This window comes from Rhopalosiphum maidis, chromosome 4 (assembly GCF_003676215.2).
Source record: "Rhopalosiphum maidis isolate BTI-1 chromosome 4, ASM367621v3, whole genome shotgun sequence".
In the NCBI taxonomy this organism is placed as follows: Eukaryota; Metazoa; Arthropoda; class Insecta; order Hemiptera; family Aphididae; genus Rhopalosiphum; species Rhopalosiphum maidis.
This window is the reverse complement of record NC_040880.1, coordinates 2,488,703-2,511,341: the sequence shown is the minus strand read 5'-3', so window position 1 is coordinate 2,511,341 and position 22,639 is coordinate 2,488,703. Positions and strand designations below refer to the sequence as shown.

General features: G+C 33.0%; 1 protein-coding gene across 5 annotated transcripts in view; it reads right to left on the bottom strand.

The window, feature by feature from the left end:
• Nucleotides 1-8,844: 8,844 nt before the first annotated feature.
• LOC113549843 (leucine-rich repeat-containing protein 24-like) overlaps nucleotides 8,845-22,639 on the bottom strand; it is a 291,653-nt gene continuing 277,858 nt past the window's right edge. For 4 of the 5 annotated variants that reach the window (XM_026951329.2, XM_026951320.2, XM_026951337.2 and 1 more), the window contains one exon: nucleotides 8,845-13,977. In XM_026951329.2, coding sequence (XP_026807130.1) covers nucleotides 11,463-13,835 — 2,373 coding nt within the window. In that variant the 5' untranslated portion in view covers nucleotides 13,836-13,977 and the 3' untranslated portion in view covers nucleotides 8,845-11,462. Of the gene's footprint in view, nucleotides 13,978-21,856; nucleotides 21,953-22,639 lie in introns of those variants that run through there. The other variant, XM_026951353.2, reaches the window with a different exon arrangement.

The window sequence follows — 22,639 nt, the reverse complement described above, 5'->3', positions numbered from 1 at the left end:
TAATACCTAAGTTTGCACATCTTAGTTGAAGCCTTAATATCAATAATAATAATAATAATAATAATAAAAAATTTCCTCGCATATTATTAGATGTACAGCGATTTCATTATCCGTACAAGCTCTCACGACGTCGTCATCGTCAGATCACTCGGTCGCGCATCGGTTACATTTCGAACCGAACCGGACTGAAGCTGTATGAGTGATGCAAAATGCAAATCGTATACAATATTATGGGGTGTGTGTGTGTGTGTGTGTGTGTGTGTGTGTGTGTGTGTGTGTGTGTGTGTCGCGTGATGAGTGCTAACTATTCCGTCCTACTCCGTAAGTCTTTTGTGCTGCGGATTATCTACACACAAACCGTATGCATAAATACACGCACACACAAGCGCGCACGCTCGTATACTGATGATGCAGCCATCGCGCGCGCGAGAGATCCAATCATCCGGTAATCCTTTATTGTTTCCGTCTTCTGGTCGTCCTCGTGTCTATATTTAGGTACAGACACACATAAGCTGTACCAATGAAAAGCCGAACGGGGGCGAGACGAAGCGAAGAACCACGTGTCGTAATTACACGCGTGTGGCACACCAGAGTCGTATTTCTCCGGCGCAATCGATGTCGTCGTGCACGAGAGGATTATCATTTGCTGTTTTGTGCCCGTTCGCTGTATATATATATAGGTATATACTTAATGCCGTCGACGTCATAATACTCACACGAGTCGTCGTCGCGTTGATGTCTACGACGAAGACGATCTTTTGTCGCATTTTTGAAATCCTCGATTAATCCTTATTCGCGACGTGCTTTCCTACGCGCTCCTCGTACACCTGCCCCCGCCGCGTCCTATTCTATATACACACACATATATATATACTAAAATACACGCGTCGCGTACTCACGTGTGAACACGGTCGGGGCTTAGGTACCCGCGGTGCGAGAAAAGCGCTTAGGGTTTTTCTTTTTTCTTCACATTTTATTTTCACGACGATGCGTCGTTGTCACGAAAAATCGATTTGATTCGATATACACTCGTCAGCGAAATATACCCGTGTGTACATAGTGAGTGATTCTTTTATCAAACGACACTAGGTATTTTAAAAAACTGTTAATCTTTTCGAAAACATTTAATTATAATTTTTAAGTTATTGAACTTTTGAATGACGACATACATTTTTATACTCACGAATTTAAATTCAGACAAGTAGTTTATGAGCTATGAGTATTACAAGTTTAGATGAGCTAAGTATTACGCCAATATTTTCAAGGACATAGACCCCGTACCACTTCATTCCACTCATTTAAACTTAAAGTATTTAAAACTCATAAATTAATCGTCCAAATTTCGATTTATATATGAATCGGAATGTACCGAAAAACATTTTGCTTTAAAATATGAAATTAAAAACCTTAAAAAAATTATAACGATAAAAAATATTAAAAAATACAATTTTTAAAAAATATTTTGTTTTATTTTAATTTTAAATTATGTTAAAATGTTCGATAAAGGTAATAGCTGAACCACTGATGCTGTTTGATAAAATAATCACTCTATATAAGGTGTAATAAGACTATTTGATACATTTCCCTAATAAATGTTACTATATTTGTTAAATAGTTCTGTTAAATTCTGTATATATAGGTGTTTTTAAATGTTATGCGACGAAAACAGTGAGTATCGGTTAAGAACCATTATAAGCTCTACAATTTTTATCACACAGAATTTTGAAGACTACTGATATAATATAGGAATTTGTACAAATACACGACGCTTATACCTAATAATATGTACGTACGTGATAATTTGATACGACTATTACGCATTAATTATATATCATACACAGTGGCGGATCTAGGATTTTTTTATGGTGGGTGCTACTTTGTTAATAATAATAGTCCTAAAGTACTTATTTGTAAAATTTGGAGGAAAAAAATTAATAATTTGGTATTTAAACATAATTAAGCAATATAAAAGTTTTAAACAATTTAACATACATTATTTTTTTTTAATTATTAGTAATTTTTAATGAAAATACGTGGAACGGTGGGTGCTTCCGCTCCCAAGTACCCCCCTCCTCCTAAATCCGCCAATGATCATACATGACATTATGATATGATGATATGTAATATATTTATATATATATATATACGTATACTTATTAGGCTATTATAATAATATGTTGTTTCTTAAGTAGTTTTTTTAGGTTTAGTGTTTTATTTATAAATTTCAACTCGGCATTTATAAAAAGTATCATCGTTTAATCAATCCATCGAATTTAGCTTCAATGTTGTAATAGTTGTGATAATAAATTATACGAATAATTGTTGTTAACCATGCACTTTGAACTATTGTGGTGACGTAAATATTTAAAATAGAAATGTTTGTCGTGTATTAAACAGATTTAACCATTTAGTTAGGCTTACATTAATTGAAAAAGTTTTGGTAAAAAAATAATAATAACGAGTGCACTTGTTTTTATTACGTTTCATCGATATTTTATACACATAGATATATCCCTGATGATTAAATAGTTGAACCGACGAAGCCGATGAACCTTTTTGATTAATTTTAACCATTATAATTTATAGTGTTCACTAAAATATTATTGTATACGATTATGTACGTATACTCAAATCGCATTATCGAGAAAGGATTATTTCTGGTTTTTTATAAACTCATACTCATTATTGTATACATGTTATACAAATGATCTAAATACTCCGATGAAATATATTGTGATATAAAAACTCTAAATCATTTTTAAGAAGACGCGACGAGGGAGAAGTACAAAACAATAGCTTATTGTTAAAATACATTTTACGTATGGTATTGATTTAACGGATCAAAAAGTTTATTTTCTTAATGGGGTACGTATACGGTTTATAATTTATATACAGTAAAGGTGTCAAAACTCACTAATTAGTATAAAATACACGATCATACACATACACACTCCCGCATATATTATATGCTATATAGTGCATATGCATTATATAATATATATGACGTACAACTTCGAGATAAATCTTATGCAATAAAGTTTCACAACTGAACTTAAATCTATGTTTTGAATGTAAGCGTACACCTACCAAGTGCATTAATATACGTGTGCGGAGAGGAGGATGCTGAGAAGTCACTGTTAAAACAAAAACAAGTTATGAAGAAATTTATGTTTTGGAAACTCGTTGTAATTATAGTAGTTGAGTGTACGATGACAATGCGATACAAACCCGAACGCACGAGTAACACGATTACGTCATTTACTTATATATTTTAATAAATGTCGAGTATTGCGTAGGTACGGAAAATTAAACGTGGATATTATAGGGGAAAACTATTTTAGTAACTTAACGTAATTTATTTATTGAAATAGACTTCATTAATTTGGGAAAAGTTTTTGCCTAAAACTTATCATATTATATAGAATACGTTTATTTTATAAGTGTATTATCGATTAGCTTGTATAATTTTATTAAATTTTTTTTCACGCAATTAAATTAGCTAAATAACCGAAACCGATAACGGTTATATTCCAAAGCCGAATTGAACCACGTTTTAAAATAATAATAATAATAAAAAAAATAACAACATTAAACACCGGGGTCGGGTATATATGAAGCCAACTCGATTTAATCGAAAAAGTACTCGAGCGTAGCCACCATCGTAATTTGATCAACGTAAAATATGTAAGTTGGTCGGGATGTTCGTATACTTTTTGATCTATATATGATGATGTCATATAGCAAAAAAATGTAAAAAAAAATCCTTTTGCGTCTATGCCCTTGTCGGGTCGCAATCTTTACGATTTCATTTGAATAGCACACCGCTAAAACGTATATATATATATATATGTGTGTGTGGGTTTCCCCTATAAACGCCGCACAGCCGACATTTCACACACACACACACACACACACACACACACACACACACACACACTAAACGTAACCGTGTATATAATATGCGGCGAAATCTTCTGCACGACGTTCTCAAACTACATGTAAGTTAAATGGCGCGGCGCAAACGTCGACAGTTTTCCACACCGGGTCATGCATAATTCAGATAACTGCTGCAGAAGGCCTCCGCCGAATTCGGGGCCCGTCAAAACTCTAGATATCAAGATTAATAACACAGTGATAAATAACCAATACATGAACTTTGGCGTTATACGAGAAAAAGAAGCGAAAAGAAAACGCGGACCACTGGATGGAGAAGAGACGACGATAAAAATATTTCGAATGATTTGGATAATGAAATATTTTTTTTAAAAATATTTTTTCCAATTCTGCTCCGACTAGAAAGTTTGTTGTTTGCTTGCTATTTTTTTTTAAACATAAAAAAATTACAACGTCATGGTTTAAAATTCAAATAAATCCAATATGTTTTTATATTTTATTTTTGTTTTGTTTTTTTTTTATTTTACTATAGATTAAAATATTAAATTACCGGATTCATAGTAATTGTGTTACAATAACGTATATTTATTATATCAGGCAGTTTTTGCAAACACCGGTTTAAACATCACGGTAAAAATAACGTTCGGTTAAACCAATCATTTTTATTTTCATCGTAATTGATAAGACTTCAGTTTTTGTATTACTTGTGAGGTTTATTTTAACGTGCGGTTAAAAACTGTTATCAAATTTAAATATTATTAAAATACACTAGGTAAATTGTATTTTTAATTAAGTATATATTAGAGAAAGAGTACAACATATTTTCTATTCTATTGTTTATTACAGGCATGTCAAACACGCGGCCTGCGGGCCGCTGCTAATTTTTTTGTGGCCCGCGGCTACCAATATTAATGAACAAAAAAAAAAAAATAATAATAATAATAAAATATTAATGTTGTGTCACGACTATCTTAGATTCTTAGAGAATGGTTTATTTGGTAAAAAGATTTGGAGAAAGAGATGTCAAGTATAGAGAATTATTAATATGTTATTTTTTGTAATTTATACAACACCTATTTTAATAGTTAATTAATATGATTTATATTTTATTTAAACGTTAATATTCATTTTTTTTTCAATTTTTTAATTTAGTTGTAATTGCTGTATACGTGAACATAAAGAATAAAATTGAAAAATTTGTACGAAACATTTATTTTTTCGCTAAATTTTTATGTGCGGCCCAAATAGTAAACTATTCAATATATTTGGCCCACTTGATAACTTGATACTTTGAGTTTTACATGCCTGGTTTATTAAATATATTTTATGTTTTTATTCGATGTGGAAGAAATTTTAGAATTAGTCTGTTTAAATGGAATTACTACTGACGATATTGTTAACGGGTCTATACGTTATTTTTTACCAGCGTTGTGCAAAAACTCCCTAATATTAAGCAACAATATTATTTTTCCAATAACCTTATATTCCGTGTATAGGTATAACTTCCAATAAAAACAATTATAATGTTGATCATCATTATTGTTGAAATTGTAAATAATTAAACATTTTTCAATGTTTAATATTTTGCCAAAGCAAAATAGTTTTTTTTTTTTTTTAATTTCTTAAATAGTTTATAAATGTTTAAAACAACTATTTACTTTTAATATAAACGTAAATATTTTTAGTCATAAATAACTAAAACTCCAACTTATTAAATTGACTATTGACTGTTACGTATCATAATATATGAAAATATTACTATAGCGTCTAATAATAAATTGTTATTGATCGACAACGGCCGCTATCGGCGCAGGTCGACGACGATTAACAACAACAATACTAAATTTGTGTAAATTAAAAATATTTTTATAATGTGTTCATAGAGATGTTATTGTTAATATCGAAGAAATGTTAAACTAGTATGCTCTTCTAAAATATATGCTCATATTATTAATTTAAAATATAGGTATTGTATTTCTTTAAGTCTTATTTTTTTATAGCTTCATTTATTTTCTTCATATTTTGTATAGTGTAAGTTGACAAGGTGTCAAAGTAATTTTGTTTATTTGATCATTTATTTTAATCAAATAATGGTAAATCTTTTTTTGTCTTATTTTTAACCAAATGTCAAAATCTAAATTCAGCAAATATATAATGTACATTATACAGGTTTTAAACCCACCCAACCGAAAAAAATTTCTAGCATTGTAAATGTATTATATATTGATTATTGAAAAAAAAAATTACAATTTAGTCGATTACATTAATGATGTTATGGGTGATTTATAAATTATAAAGGTATTTTTTTTTCTTAGGATCACAATTATTTTTAATGTTAAATACGAGTAGTATCGTAACTTGCAGTTAGTAGTTTGTAAAATGGTTACTCAACCAGACTCTTATGAAAATAACATATTTTCCAATTTTTCACCCGTGTATACACACTGTACAGTTAATTAGCTGATGATCTGTTTAGTAGCTTATCCATATATTAGTATTTAATGTAGATTTTTAACCAGAACCAGTATTCATTTTATATTATCTTGTTTATTTTTTTAATAAAACATGAATTTATATTATTATATACAAAGTAATATATTTTGTCTTATCGACTAAACATTTTAAAATGTATAATATAACCGACATCATAAAAAAATAATATAAATCAAATATAGTAAGAAAACAATAATATTATCTTGGTATTACAAAGCTATATCATTTGGGTTTATATAACTGAAGTCTGCAGCTTTAGCATGAATTATAGTCTCGTCAAGAATAATGTCTCACGTGACTTAGTAGGACATTAACGCAATTTCGTACAATTAATAATATGACAATTTACGAAGTAAATGAACTAAATCGTATTTTAATGATAAGACCAAAATTATTGTTGTACATAACTTTCACGTATTCAAATTCTAGCAATAAATAAATCTTATTTTCTGTAGACTACGTATATCGTTATAGATTGAAGTCCTAAGTTACAAATCATCTAGAAAAATTTTAACTGTCATTTTAACTATATTTTTTTTAGTAATACATATGCGTTGTTAAGTATTAACGCTTTAAAGTTCCAATAAACCTAACTAGAATCCTTTAGACGGTTTTCGTATAACATTCAACTTTTGAATGATGAAATTATTAGATTATTCTGTACTTTGGATTTGGCCCACAGACTATGTTCCGATTTGATTTATATACGTATAACATTGGTAAATTAACTTTATTTATTGACAATGGGGTCGTTTAAAGCATTTTTATTTCTGGAAAAACGTAATACTTAATGCCTTTTGAACAAATTATACGGATTGTTCACGGAAAAAGTATTTCTCAAAAACAAATAGCGGAAATAATTTACTTGATTTACATTATTTTGAATAGACTATTGAGTTGAATACTTTTCGAATGTATTCAAATACGTATTTAATTAGTTTCACTTAAATATATCCATGATAACTACTCGAATGCTTTTACATAAATGCTTTAAATTCAGTTAACTCAATATTGGCCTGGATTTTATTTTAAATGACTGCTAATATTTCTTCACAGTTATCTTAAACTGTTTTGAATTCTAGAAACAGCATATTATCAAAAGTGCAATAAATTTGTGTTCATTTTTTTTTTTATCTATATTGTAAATAATTTATAGTTTTGCATAAAACTTTTTAAACTCTTCTACTTTTCTAAAAGTGTTTTCTACAAAACAGCAGATGTCATTATAAAACCAACAACTTACAGAATCTGACAGTAGAATTCTGAATAATTTATTAGAAAACAATATAATATATACATATATATATTTAAGTTGATAAAATATGAATTATTTCAAGTTATATATTTTTGTAGATGTTAATAATTTGTACTTATTTGATTTTAAAAACGGAACAAAATTGAATACTTACAATAGAAGCGGTTTAATATATTAATCGATGGACTTGGTCAATCATACACAAGTATTGGGTAATTCGTTGGTATCGTTACGTCGTACTATATTATATTAATTTATTAAAGATAAGTCAAGTGTGAGATAAAAGCTTAAATTTTAAATAATTTGAATTTAGTAGTCTCGAAATTCCATTCTAAACTATACTTAGAATCGTCCAAATGCACGTTCTTAGTTCAAAACTATTCCGACAACTCTACGGCTACGAAGATTTAAAAAGAAATTCGAGGAAGAGGCTTTTTCAACATAACTCACTCTAACTACGTAGAACACATAATTCTGAGAGGTCACTTAATAAAGTGTTTTCTTCCAGAAACTCTATAATATACGTATATTATGTAATATTCGAATTATATTAATACAGTAAAAGCATTTGAATATTGTCGTGTATATATTTTTTTAATAAATCAAGCATCTACATCACAAAATAAAATTAAAATGATTAATATTATATTAAAAAAAAAAAAAAATAAAAAGTTTACTTAATATTTTTCACATTAATCTTGCTTTTTTATGAGATCAGTCGTTTTATATTTTTTGCTCATTTATTCAGCATGAAGGATAATTAAAAATAATGTTCATATTGTTAAATCCTTGCGATACACTTTTTATTTGGCTTAGTTGTTGTTGTTGTAGTTGGCTTAATACACTTAAAACCTTTAATTGGTCGAAACAAACTTTTATTTGTTTTTTTTTTTAATTAATTCCCATAGTTATGACCATAATGTTTTGTGAACAGAACAGTATACATTCCGAAATCCTTGAACTCGTGGTTGGACAATCACTTTAAGTTCTCTCTTCTTATTTAATTATTTGTCGACATTTAGTTAGAAATGTACCTTGTACTGATTTAATGATGAGCCTTATGACTATATTTCGGTGTTAAACACCTACCTGATTACCACTATAAGTTTTAGATGAGACTTTATGAGTAATGATGTAGATGATTAGGTGATTTGAATAGTAATTGTGCAGGTGAACTATAATAACAAATAATAAATGCTTCATTTAAATGACTATAAATAATTTTTTTTATTTAACCATAAATATCATAATCAGCGATAATATATATTTATATAATACATACATATACAAGTCGAATTATCGTGGTTCTCTGGTAAAAAAACACTAAATTTAAATTCCTCCGATGATAAAACTAATGGAAATCTATATTATTATGGAGTAATACAATATAACAATACGCCAAATTGAATCGGCATGACAACATATTTCTACAATAATTAACATACACGTAAATATACAACAATGATATAGGTATTAGCTTAACAGTATATATATATTATATTATTAACATACAATAAGATCATTGATATACATATTATATGCATATCAGTTTCGCTATTTTTTTTTTTTTTTTTTTATTACAAATAATGATTTAAAATAATTAGGCTTTTCAAACGCGTTAAGTCTGGTTCACACTTTACCATGCCACATTTCGTATAATATTTAACATATAGGTAACACAATGTCGGTACACGTTACCTAAACGTTGAATGTATTCATCTTTACTTCTATATGAGTATTTTATAATATTTTTTACGGCCATAGAAAATTGGTGTTATCTTTGGGAAATGAAAAAAATATAGATAATGTTAAAACTTTTTGTTCGTATAAGAGACACTTACAATTATTATTTCCCACTCTTCACTTTAAGAGACAGTTTCGCGCGAAAACCGAATTTCATGGATACGAAGCATGTTATTTCTAAAACAGTATTGAATCGAATTGTTGGGTTATTTACAATCGGCACCGCGTTGGACTAGTTGAAATTAAATTCCCCTCCTCGGAATGCGCAACATGGGAGTAACCGAACGGGGTGGAATGCGCCGGGCACTTTTTACTATAATATAGGCCGCCGGCATAGTTTCGGACAACTAAGCGTTTTATTGTTACATCAATCCTACGGCTACGCCGGGGCCTAATGGCACGGAAAATTATTATAAATCATCGGTTCACCGAAAAAGCACGGAGGTTCGTGGAAGAGTAGTGCCGCACGTGTCTGAGACTTTAAAATAAATCCACTAAACATTTCTGAACGTAAATTCTCTCAGCAGATTTATTTTTATTTTTTCACTGTTTCCCGCTTTTTCGTACAATACTATAGCCGAGTTCCATTTAAGCCGTTCATAGTGATTTATACGATGAGTATTTTTTTCTTTTAAAATTAACGATTTATATAATATTCATTTTTTTTATTTATGTACATATTACGATAGTTAACTACGCTTTTTAACATCTCGTCGAATGTTATTCAAAACCGAGGTGTTAAATTCAATATTGACCTTTTTTTTTGACTAGAAGAATCGGCCATAATTTAAAATTGAATCGAGTCAATCATCCCATTGATGCGTCAAAATATGTTCGCCGAAAATGAATGTAACACGTCACGGAAACATGTTTCGCCACCTGTAATCTCTACGGTGGACTGTGAAAAAAAGGTTAAGACATAATTATATTTTCAACAGGCCCAAGCTGTTTAGGGAATAATAGATAAATTTGAGCCAAGCGCAATGTAATGTTTAAAAGAGTTTCGTTTAATTACCGGATTTATTGTTTTTTTTTTTTTTGGCGTAATAATTATTATGGATTGTCATATTATTAAAATTTATATTCTCTTATTTTGTATATTCTACCATGTCCTATTTATATTATCGGGAGAAAGTAAACGCATTTATAAGTGTTTTTGGTACAAGTACTCCGTGGACATTTATTTATTTATTAAGACGTAACTGTTAAATATAATAATTCAAGTCGAATTAAATTTAATCGGATAATAATGATATGAATTGAAAATCTCAACCTTTTTATGCGGAAAAGTTCTCATGGAAACGGGAAATATAAACTCGCTTTGAGAATCTTAAAGATTCTGTACAGTATTGTCGTTAAAAAGATTGTAGTGTCGTTACAACAACTTAAGACTAAAATATTTTATTTGTAAATCAAAATTAATAAAGTCGTGCTAAAAAATAATTATTTCATACGATAATTTGTTGTTTACGACAATACCAGAATTCGGCACAAAAACACAATATTACTTAAAAAAAAAAAGAAAAGAAAATATAACATAGATTCACATCAAAAGAGAGAATTTCACAAACATATAGAATTAAGCAAATTACGTTTTCAGTGGCGTTGGATTCGAACGAAATTAAATATCGCGCATTCGATATTATCTAGTGGAGAATTATAAGTTTTATAATTTAATAACATCAATAACATCGTTTGACTTAAACAGACCACGACGCCCGATAGTGGTTCATTCGATTGCGGTATAACGTTCCGGGGGGGGGGGGGGTTACACTGATCGGTAGAAATTTTCCTAAAGGGTCTATATATTACAACGCGAATGTGTGGAGTGATCGATAGATATCAAATTGTATTTTTACAACGCTATTTCTACGGCGCGGACTTGTCAACCAGTACGCAAAACAAGAAAATATTAAATATTTCACAGCTTATATAACGATATCATATTAATATTACTATCGCATTTTATTTACAGGTGAGAGCGACGAGCGTCTCCGTCGTTAAGCGTCGGTCGGTACAACCCCCGCGGAGGCTATTACGTCGGTGGGCGGACATCCGGTCGCGGCCAGTGACCGGTCTACGAGTCGGGCCCTTCGCCCACGTACCCTTCGTCCGGGCTCTCCGTGTTGGCCGGTTGCTTTTGCACGGCGGCCACGGCCTTGTGTTGGCCCGCGTGTTCACCGGCCAAGTGTTGTGGCTGTCTGCCGGTCGGCGGTAATGCGGCGGCCCCGGCCGCGAGTTGCGGCGGCGGCGGCATCATCATCATCATGACCATTGTATCGTCGTCAAGCGTTTGCGCGGACGCGTTCGACAGCGACGGCGGTTCGTAAAAAGCGGCTGCGGCCGTCGCGTAGTATGCCGCGTCTGCGGCCGTCGCGGACACCGGATACGGATATCCCTGTTGGTTGTATCGGACGTTTTGCGGTTCGTACCGGGCCACGTGGTGTTGGTGCTGTTGCTGTTGTTGCTGGTGGTGATGGTGGTGATGGTGGTGGTGCTGCTGCAGCAGCACGAACTCGGCTTCCTGGCACGACCGGCCTTGCGGTTTGGCCGCGTTCCGGCGGTGCGGCAGCGTCCGGTACAACGACGGCGGCGCCGGCACGGGATACTGGCCGGAAGACAACTTGGGCAGCCCGTAATCGGCCGGATACGGTTCGCCGGCGGCCAGCTTGCCGGGCGACAGTTGCAATTCGTACGATCCACAGCCACCGGTCGGCGGGTAAACGACGGTCGCACCGGAACTCGTCCAAAAGTCCCGGCCGCCGGGCGCGGGCGGTGGCACGGCGATCTTGTACACTTCGTCGCCGGCGTCGCAGTAGTCGCCGCCGACGTTGTCCCGGATCACGGTGGACGCGTCACTGATCAGGTCCGGATTGGCCTCCAAGGTGGTGGTCGCTGTCGCCGTGACCGGATGTCCCGCGGCCACGTGCACTTGCTGGTACGCGTCGTAACCGCCACCGCCCACGTGCAGCACCTCGTGCACTTCGTAGCCGACAGACGATCCCGGACCGGCGGCCGCGTCGTACTCGCCGTACACGCTCACGTCCTCGGCGGACGACAACTTTCCGTCGACGGTGGACGAGACGGTCAGGTTCACCGAGTCCGACTGTCTGATGTCGGACGTCGCCTTTGCTCCCTGTCCGCTGTTCGACGGGTCGTCGGCGCCCGCGTCGCCGCCACCGGCTCCGCCGGACTTGCCGACCGGCCGGCCGTTGTGGTCTCGACGCCGCCGGCGTTTCGTCATCGTCAACCGGCAGGCGACCGCGCAGACCACGGCCACGGCCACGAAGCACACCGCACCGGCTAGCACGACGACCAACAGGGCGGGCGGCGGCGCGTCCGGCGGATACGAACCGGCCGCCACCTCGGACGGCTCTTGGATCACGCGCACCGTGAAGTTGCACGCCGCCCAACCCGCCCGGTTTTCGGCCACGCACGCGTACGACCCGTTGTCCGCGGGCCCGGCGTCCTCGATGGACAGCTCGACGCCGGCCGTCGCTGTGACGTTGGCCACCTGCCGCCCCTCGAACCACCACGAGATCCGCGCCTGTCCGACCGGCGTCACCCGGCACGCGAGCGTCACGTTCTTGCCCGCGTCCGTTTCCACGTACTCGGGGGACGCGGCCGTCGCCACCGGCGCGCACGCCAGTTCCTCGGTGGCCAGCTTGCGGATGACGGTGCCGCGCAACCGGTCCGGCCCCTGGCAAGTGGGTTCGACCGTGTGCGGCGCGCTGTTGTTGTTCAGCCACCGGTGCACGTCCCGCAGCCGGCAGTCGCACGACCACGGGTTGTGGTGCATCTCGATGCCGTGAAGCGACAGCGGCAGCACGACCGCCCCGCCCCCGGCCTCGATCCGGACGATCTGGTTGTGGTCGAGCCGCAGCCACACGATGCTGTGCAGACCGTCGAACGCGCCCGGCTCGACCGTGGACACCCGGCACCGGCTCAGGTCCAGGTGGGTGAGGTAGGTGAGCCGCTTGAACGCGGCCGTCCGGACCACGGTCACCGCGTTGCCGCTCAGCACCAGCTTCATCAGCTGCGGGTAGTCGTCGAACGACTTGGTCGGTATGTCGGCGATCGCGTTGTCGGACAGGTCGAGTTCGACCAGGTTGGACAGGCCCTGGAACGCGGCGTCGTCCACGTGCGTGATCCGGCACCGGGCCATGAAGATCTTCTGCAGGTTGGACAGCCCGGCCGACATGAACCGGCCCCTGGACAGCGCGTCTATCGAATTTCCCGACATGTCCAGCACCTGAGTGCCGGCGTCCATGCCGGCCGGTATGACCGTCAGGCTCCGGTTGACGCACTCCACCGTTTGCTTGCCACCCTTCCACTTGCACGTGCATCCGAGCGGACAACCCGCGGCCGCGACCAGCACGGCGGCCAACGCGGCTGCCGCTAAAATCATTCTCGTCGTTGTGGTCGTCGGCATCGTGTCGGCGGCGTACATCACCCCGGACGGCGGCGAGTCTTCTTTGGTCCTGTCGCAGTCACTGTCGGTCTGAACTTCATGGCGATCTGTGCGCCCCCGCCAGGATGGCTCTATCTCCCGCCCGTCTTCATGCACCACCGCGTTCTCGATACGACGGCGTCTGTAAAACAAAACGGATACAATATAATTATTTTGAATCGATGGAAAAATCATATCCTTAAGCAATTTGAGACGTGAACGGCGAATAATCAAATCGCAATCAATCCGAAACGGGATTTAGTCGATCCGGGTAAGGTTACCCATGCATGAGTTATATATATGTACATTATCGTATTTACAAGAAGTGATTGTAAGATAATTTTTCATAGGTTAGTTTGGTGAGTTTTGATCTTAAAAACAATTCTCGTGATTTACGTTTTTTGAACGATCCATCATTGAATGCATCTGACAATATTTGTGCGTCTGATAGTGCAGTAGGTTATCATTATTTTTATTTGCCTAACAATAGTTTGCTGCTCTAAAATATTTAAACCGATTGTCTTAAAAGTCAGTATTTTACTATTTACGAGATTAAATACATTGTGTTCCACTCACTTCAACACGAATTAATACTGATAATAGAAATATAGTTCGACTACTCTCATCTTAAAATCTATAGTATTGTTCTTGATTACTATATTCATGTCCATTCATGTCCTGAGTCACATATCATTTGTGTCAATAGTATCAGGCGCTATTTAGCATTCTGTCAACATAATTTCAACTAACGAACAACACGCTTTCCGCTTGGTTAGATCTACTATTATTTGAAACGGTATATTTGTAAATAAATAGTTTATGTCCATTTAAAGGACTTTGTGCTTTCAATTAAGTTAATGACAAGGTACTTATTTCGGTGTATTTAACGAATAAAATGATTGTTTTAATCATTATTTCTGTAATAAAATAATTTGTATTAAACAGATTTCAGTGATAAATCTATTTTAATTATAAAGTCAAACATATGTTTTATCTGTATCTAGAGTCTCTCAAGAGTATTATATTTACCTCCTTCACTTTTCTCTTTGTTATTAAACTGACATATTTTCTGCTTTAAACACAATTATAGTTTTTGTTTTGCTGATGATATGAAAATATTTTTGAAGAAAATAACTGTTATATCTATTTTAAAATTCAGCACTATATTAACATTCTTGTCATGAAAATTTTAGTTTTATATTGAATATTAACAAATGTCAGCTAATGATATTTAAAAGAGGTAAACAAAAACACTATAAATAAGGTTTTATTATTTATTGATGATTCTAACTAACATCCTATAAAGACGATATTGATATACAATATAGTGGAGCGTCGATTATTCGCACTAATTGGGACCGAAGGGGTGCGAATAATCGATTTGTGCGGATAATCAAACGACCATTGAAAATTTTAATATAAAGTTAAAAACTAATTTACTAGATATTATACTAAATATATTATTCATACATAATATAAAAATATAATATAATGTATTTATTTGAAGTAATAATCAATTTTTCACCGCCAAGCCATTTCATAATATAACATTATAGTACACGATAAAACATAACGAATGATATAACTAAATTAAATTAAACTAAAAATAAATTTGTACTCAAAAATTTTGTATTGCGGATAATTGACGGGCCGGATAATTGACGTGTGGATAATCGACGCTCCACTGTATAATCTTAGATTGACTTCACCTCGTTTCTTTGTCACTAAACTTACATTAAAAGTGCTTACTTACAGTGCTCTCAAACTATTGGGTTTCATTGTAAGAGATTTTGGTTAGTTCAAACTTTCAATCTCTCTGAAATATATTTACTGTTACATGTTAGATAAACTGTTGAAAGCTGCTAAGTTATATGGGACGTTCGGATAGCTAATGTCAATCAAAAATAAACGGTTAAATGAAATTTACTATACTTTATAAATACTTATACATTAAATAATTCTTATTTTCCTTCTCGTGACAATTCTAACATACCTACTTATTATATTATAGAGATGCTAATTTATCTAATAATATTTATTTTCTACAATGTTGTATTTTGTCACCTTTTATGACTTTGTGTATTTGGACACCTGTCCGTTTTTCTTTCATAAACAATTAAAATATAGATAATAAAAATAAAAAAAAAACTAACAAGAAAAAAAAAGTACTTATGGAATATTTTGAGGTTAGATATATAGTTTATCATTATTATTATTATTATTATTATTATTTAACAAATATATTCTACCATACTAAATTCATGAAATTCATGAAAATAAATTACACAAGATGACTAATACATCAAAAGAAAAAGCAAGAGAGTTTTTGGTCCAAAAGTCAAGGTTATGCTTATAGATCTCTTTATGTTTCTACAAGTAGTATAAAAAAATAAAAGATAAATAATATATATGTTAGATTAAAGTATGTTATTAATAAAGACTGAATTGTGTACTCAAAAATAAGTACAAACGTTCCGGAAGTATGAAGTGTCAATAAAAAATATTTGAACTAGAAGAAAATTTAATTTGAAAACTAACGAGACACACTGAAATAACCACTCGTATCTAAAAGTTTTGTTATAATTGTAATATAATATCTCCAAAAAAATAAAAAAAATACCAGTTATAATAATATCATAAATATAATAAATATAATAGAAGACAAATATTAATGCAATTTATTTATTGATATTTGTAAAATAAATGTCTGAAAATAAAATATTTCTGTACATTTTTCATATCCAATAAATTAGTTTAAATAGTCATAAGGATAAAAAATAGTTTTATCGCAGGTAAACAGTTATAGAAGTTGATAAAAGAGGCTTAGTAAACTTATTGCTGCAAATATCAGATACTATAAAACTACAGAAATGGTTTACAACAAATCGAATCCAATTTACCAAAGCTATTCCCGTTTATAAAAAGATACATAGTTCTTAATCATACCTGTTATCGAACTAGAATTTTGACCAAAAATTTAGATACTAAATAAAAAATATTAAAAACATCAGAAGTAATAAAATGTAATTATTACGTATTACTATGTATATTATCTATTGTAAATAAATAAATTGATATGCATTTTTTTTTTAATTTTAATGTTATAAACTAAAAATTAAATCAAAAGAATGGAATAAAAAAATCATTAGATACAAAAAAATACTATTGAAAAAAAAATTCTCAACTACGTATGACATTTATACACATTTAGTAAATTAATGTTTTAATAACGACTGCGATGGTAAGAAAACTATATCAGTGTGTACACCGTACATACTAATTATTCTTCTTATCGTATTTAATAACATTTATATTATTATACTATGTATGACTACTCGCAGCGCGTGTTCATTGACCCGTATAATATAATACCACACCACATGGTCGAGTTTACGCGACGTTGATTTGTACACAGTTTTAATGATATCAGCTCTAAGTTTTTTCTCTTCCAGAATATATCAACAACGTGGTGTGCAAAAAACGTATTAATTGTTTTTAAATACGCGAATAAATTACATAATATATTTTATAATATAAATATAGAAAAGTGTGTGTAGGTTCTGACTGATTCATTACGCTCATATTCCAATGAAATTTTCAATTTCTGATTTTGAAATTTTTAAATATACTGAAAGATCATATTTTCAAATTATTGAGTATTATTCATGTATTACTTCAGGAATGTCCTATGGTGATATTATAAACATTTATTTTTAAACTGGATTTTTATGTTTTATAAATAGTTTTAGGAAAGATGGAGGGGTCGGAAAATTATTGGAAAGTACCTGTAGACGGAAAAACTTTAAATACGTCACTAGTTCTGAGAGTATATCGGTTATTAGCGGTTTTTAATTTTGATATGTCGACGAGCTAAAATTGCGTTTTGTAGGTATATTTCGTTTGCTCAAAAAGTTAGCAGTGTACGTATAATTTTACGAACATTTGCGCGGCGTAAAAAAAAGATTTACTCAGGTTTATTCACACATTTTAAAATATTTCCCTTCAGATTTGTGTTGAGGCAATACATTTTTCTCGTTATCCTCTCCACAAATATTTAAATTTATTTTCATCGTTACATATGGCCGGACATTGTTTTATCTATAAATAAAAATCACCGATAGTTTATTATCTAGTCATCTACCTAATTTACGGTTATCAATTAGATTTAAAAAAAATAAAAATCATTTCTTCAGCTGCGGAAAACGGAATTATAATAATAATAATAATGACGATAAGTATTTTAGTTTGGTTGTGATACTTACGTAATTTACGCATATATATTTATAAAAATGTGTAATTTTCTTTTTTTTTTTTTAGCGATTTTTAAAATTGCTAAAGTATAATAGGTCTTAGTTATTATGTATAGACAAGTACAACATTTATGTATCTACTACTTGTGTCATTTTTATATTAGCTTTGCTTATTTTATTTGAAACTGACAAACCCCTTGCTAGAAGTTCTGTTAGAACTTTTGGGTATGTAAAATTCAGCCATAAAATCCTATACGCAAACGTCATCAATTTAAAAACAAAACACTACAATAGTATGACAAATTCGGACCATTGGCTAAGCCACCATAATATAAACTTTCGATTTTCATGTACTATAAACGCAACTTTTCGAGTTGCTTACGTGTGAAATTAAATTTTTTGAAGTTTAGTTGATTGGACACCTGCAATAATGTTAAAAATCTATATTATATAAACATAATATATTTATGTGAATAAAAGTATACATTTTTAATTTTAGGTTAGAAGATTCAAGATACGTATAATGTACTGGCAATGAATAATTGAATATAAGCCAAATAATATTTAACAAAAATTTGTTCATTAAAGAATATTTATAGGTAATATTGTATAATAAAATTAATTTAAAAAAAAAATTGTCAGCGGCCTTATTAGCTTCATCTTGTTTTATAAAATATTATCGATAATATCTTTAAAACCTTAAAATAAATACTGTAGAAGAAATAGAAATAAATTTAAAAATATTCTTATAGAGCATGACATACGGTCACCATTTAAAATTATTTTCCGTATGAAATTACTAGATATAAGTTAAGGAAAATATCATCGAATTCAAATTTAACACATTCATAAGTGTAATTTTTGCTCAATGATAATGGAGGTATGTTCAAAGACTAATAATATACAAAAAACCAATTTCCTCATTATTTTTTTTTATTATTATTATCATTCAATTATTATAATTTATTTTTATTGTTATTTAGTTTTTATTGAGCATAACAATTTAAAATTTATTATTTATGAATATAACTTCTCCGTGTAAAAACGTTCGTAACGTCAATACAAAGCTCAATAAAGTCTGATTATAAATTTCATCGGGTAAGAAGAAAATATAAATAATGCATTTTATATTACTTGTTTTAAATTTGAAACATTAAAAATTTAGACAGATCTGTGTAGAATTGTAGTATTCCACAATAGTAAATAACAGTTATGGTATAAATATATGTATATATATATAGAGAAAAAAAGGAATAAACAATAGTAGTGCAATAGTTGATGAAACTTGTATATTAAACAACTTTGATTGCTTATTAGACTAATAAATCTCTTTCTTCGTCTTATACTCGATACAAAGATATATTATGTTGACCGTCGATAGTCGAACAATATAAATCTTCAATTTTTTAATGCGTTCTAAGTATAATGTGATAAAATGTATTTTTTGAAACCATATTATAGAAAACCACTTAACTAATCGATTAGAGTTATTTATTGTTCACCGTCTTATTTAAAATATTCGTTGTAATATCCTAAAAGGTATTAATAAAAAATGTACGTCAAATTCGCATATTATGATTATCATACAAAAGGTAAAGAGTATTTCATTCTTTTTAAAGATATTTCAATCTAAATTTTCAGTTTATTATTGCATCTTATTTTTACCCCAATATACTTATGCATATAATACATGCATGTTGAATATTACATAACTTATTTAATTCAATTCATAAATATATGCTCTAAGATTTAGTATATTTAAACCGCTTTTGACGTGCGATTGACGTTTGTGGGTATCGATCTACTGTTACCAATACTTTTTATAATTTCAGATGACAAGTAAAATAAATATAACAGCAGTTGATATATTAAATATTTTGCTTGTACGAGTGCCAAACGTTTCTATTCATGCAATATATCGTAATAACAAAGTTTTTTTTTTTTTGTAAGGTACCGCAAAATCGCGAATACCATTGGGTTTAGAAAAGTCAAAGTTGTATTTTTTGAGACGTCACTGCGTAATAACAAAATGTTAATCGTAACGTGTGAGAATATGCCATAAAATAAATTTATTATCATCCAAAAGTTTTTCAAGTTGATGATGAAATTTTGTTTTTGTTTGGTCAGGAAAAAACAAATATCTTTAAATTCGTAAATTATGAAAAAAAAGCATGTAAAGTTAATCAGTAATATTTACGAATATTTATCATGTTTCATTTAAGTTTTCAATGGTGCTGTTGTGTTTCAGACTAAATTTAATTAAACATATTTTTATATTAAATTACAAGGTCCTTGTTTTATTTCATAAGACGTTTAAAATTGTAATAATTATTCTATTCCCCCCCCTCTACATTTGAAGCTCAAGTGCCGTAAACATCGTGGACACGCATTAGTAGCATAAACACAATTTGTAAAAACGTAATTGTATATATTATAGTAATGTGCGTTATGCACGAACCTCTGACGTTAAAAATTTGGTAATGTCGACATTAGCCAAATGACGTTAAACTGTTACAGCGTTTTGGTAAAAACACATATTTATGTGACGTGAAGCTGCGACGGAAATAATTCAAACCGTAACTTATTAAAGAGAATTTTAAAAATAAGTTTGAAAAATAAAAAAAATACTGATAAGGAAAAATATTGCATTATTTGTTGTGGAAGAACCCGAGATTTGCTTAACAATCTGTGCCGAGGAGTTTATATAATATTATTTCCGCACATCGTCTAAAAATAATAATTTTATAATAATAATACAGCCTAGAGACGTGCATGTCGTAAACAAAACACGGAATAACGCGTTTTGCTCGCAGTCGTATAGATCGTGTCGGACAATATACGTGTACAGTACAATTTAAATTTTACGGCGGTATGACTGATTAAAACTTCGATTCAATCGTGACCGACGATGCTATACAGACGTTATTCACCACACAACTTGTAAAATCGGCGACGGTCGTTAGCGTGACGACGACGATAAACAACAACAATAATAATAAATAAATATAACGGACTCGTCGCGATAGTTTGCGTTTGACGACGAAACACGATTATTATTTACGTGACGTATCCAAGACGACCGTGCTAGTGTAACGATTGTCTCGTTTTATCGAATTTAGTGGAGAATATATTGCCTTAGGAGCAGTTTGAGGTGGTCCCCGGGAAGACGACGAGAGACTTTTTTTTCATTATTCTGCAGGTCGTGATTACGTGTTATCTCTGAGAAAAATTCATAAACATTAAAAAAAAAAAAAAAATCATAATACATTATAATGTGTAATAGATTTATTCTCTACTCCTTTGAGAGCTGATGTATCTCGCCAAGTGCGACACTAAACACCGCCGTTTGCTATAATGTATACAAAGCGCACAAAGAAAAAGATCATTATACCTATGTGTATATAAATATATATATATATATAAAACACACTTTATTATTTTGTACGCTTATTCGACTGACTGTTTTTTTTTTTTTTTTTATTACAAATCTCCTAACAAAGAGAGTTTTTTACGATTTCCCAGTGCTTGATGAAAGATAAATGTTACGAAATAATTAAAACAAAAAAAAAAAAAATCCAACTTTGTAAAATAATCATATAACACAATAATAAAGCAATAAAGAGTGTAGGACAATCATCCTTTATTTCTGTACACTATAATATTATACACTACGGAACGGAAATTCGTAATTAAATACGTACTGAATAATATTGTATACATGTATATTTACCGTCGCCGGTTGTCGGATTACGTTTACATAACTTAACTTACCTTTCAGAGCTTGATACGGTTTGTTTTCGCACCTATCTTTGTGAAATTAATTTTTCAAACCACTCACATTAGTTTGTTCGCGGTCAAAAGTATACGTTTGGCGGTGCTTTCGGAAATTACATTTTCACGTTGTGCAATTAAAATTTCAATGAATAGTTGAAGGAATATTGCCACGTATGAAATTACCACACGAAGTTAATGAAAACAGACGCAGTAAAAGAGTGAAAGAGAGAGAGGGAGAGAGGGAGTGAGAGAGAACGAGGTACCGTTTGTGCATAATATGTATATTGTATACACATTACGCGTATAATAGCAATAATTATAATAACCGAGAATATACTCCTCTGCGCCGAACTTCAGAACTGGGAACGTTGTTTAATATTACAAGCATATTATTATATTACACGACGTGCGGAAATGGAAATCGATAGAGTCTGTGGCAGCAAGCAAAAGAAAATAATACTTATTGATAAGTTGGAGACCGTCCAACAGCCGTTCTTTCGTTTAACGGCTTTTAAAATGGGTCTCGGCAAATAATAATATGTGCCGTTCGATTCTATTGCGTTGGACATAATTCTGCAGCGAGTTTCGGCCGACCGCAAAAAAAAAAGTACATGTATAAAATATCCCGTTGGTACATTTCGTTGTTTAATATTTTATTTTATTTCTCTCTCGCACTTTTTTTTCACGTCGCAATTCAGTAAATTTTAATAAACGCACGTAATTTAATAATTTAATGTCCGAAACAAATTTCCGTACATAGACGTGTATACGTTGACATCA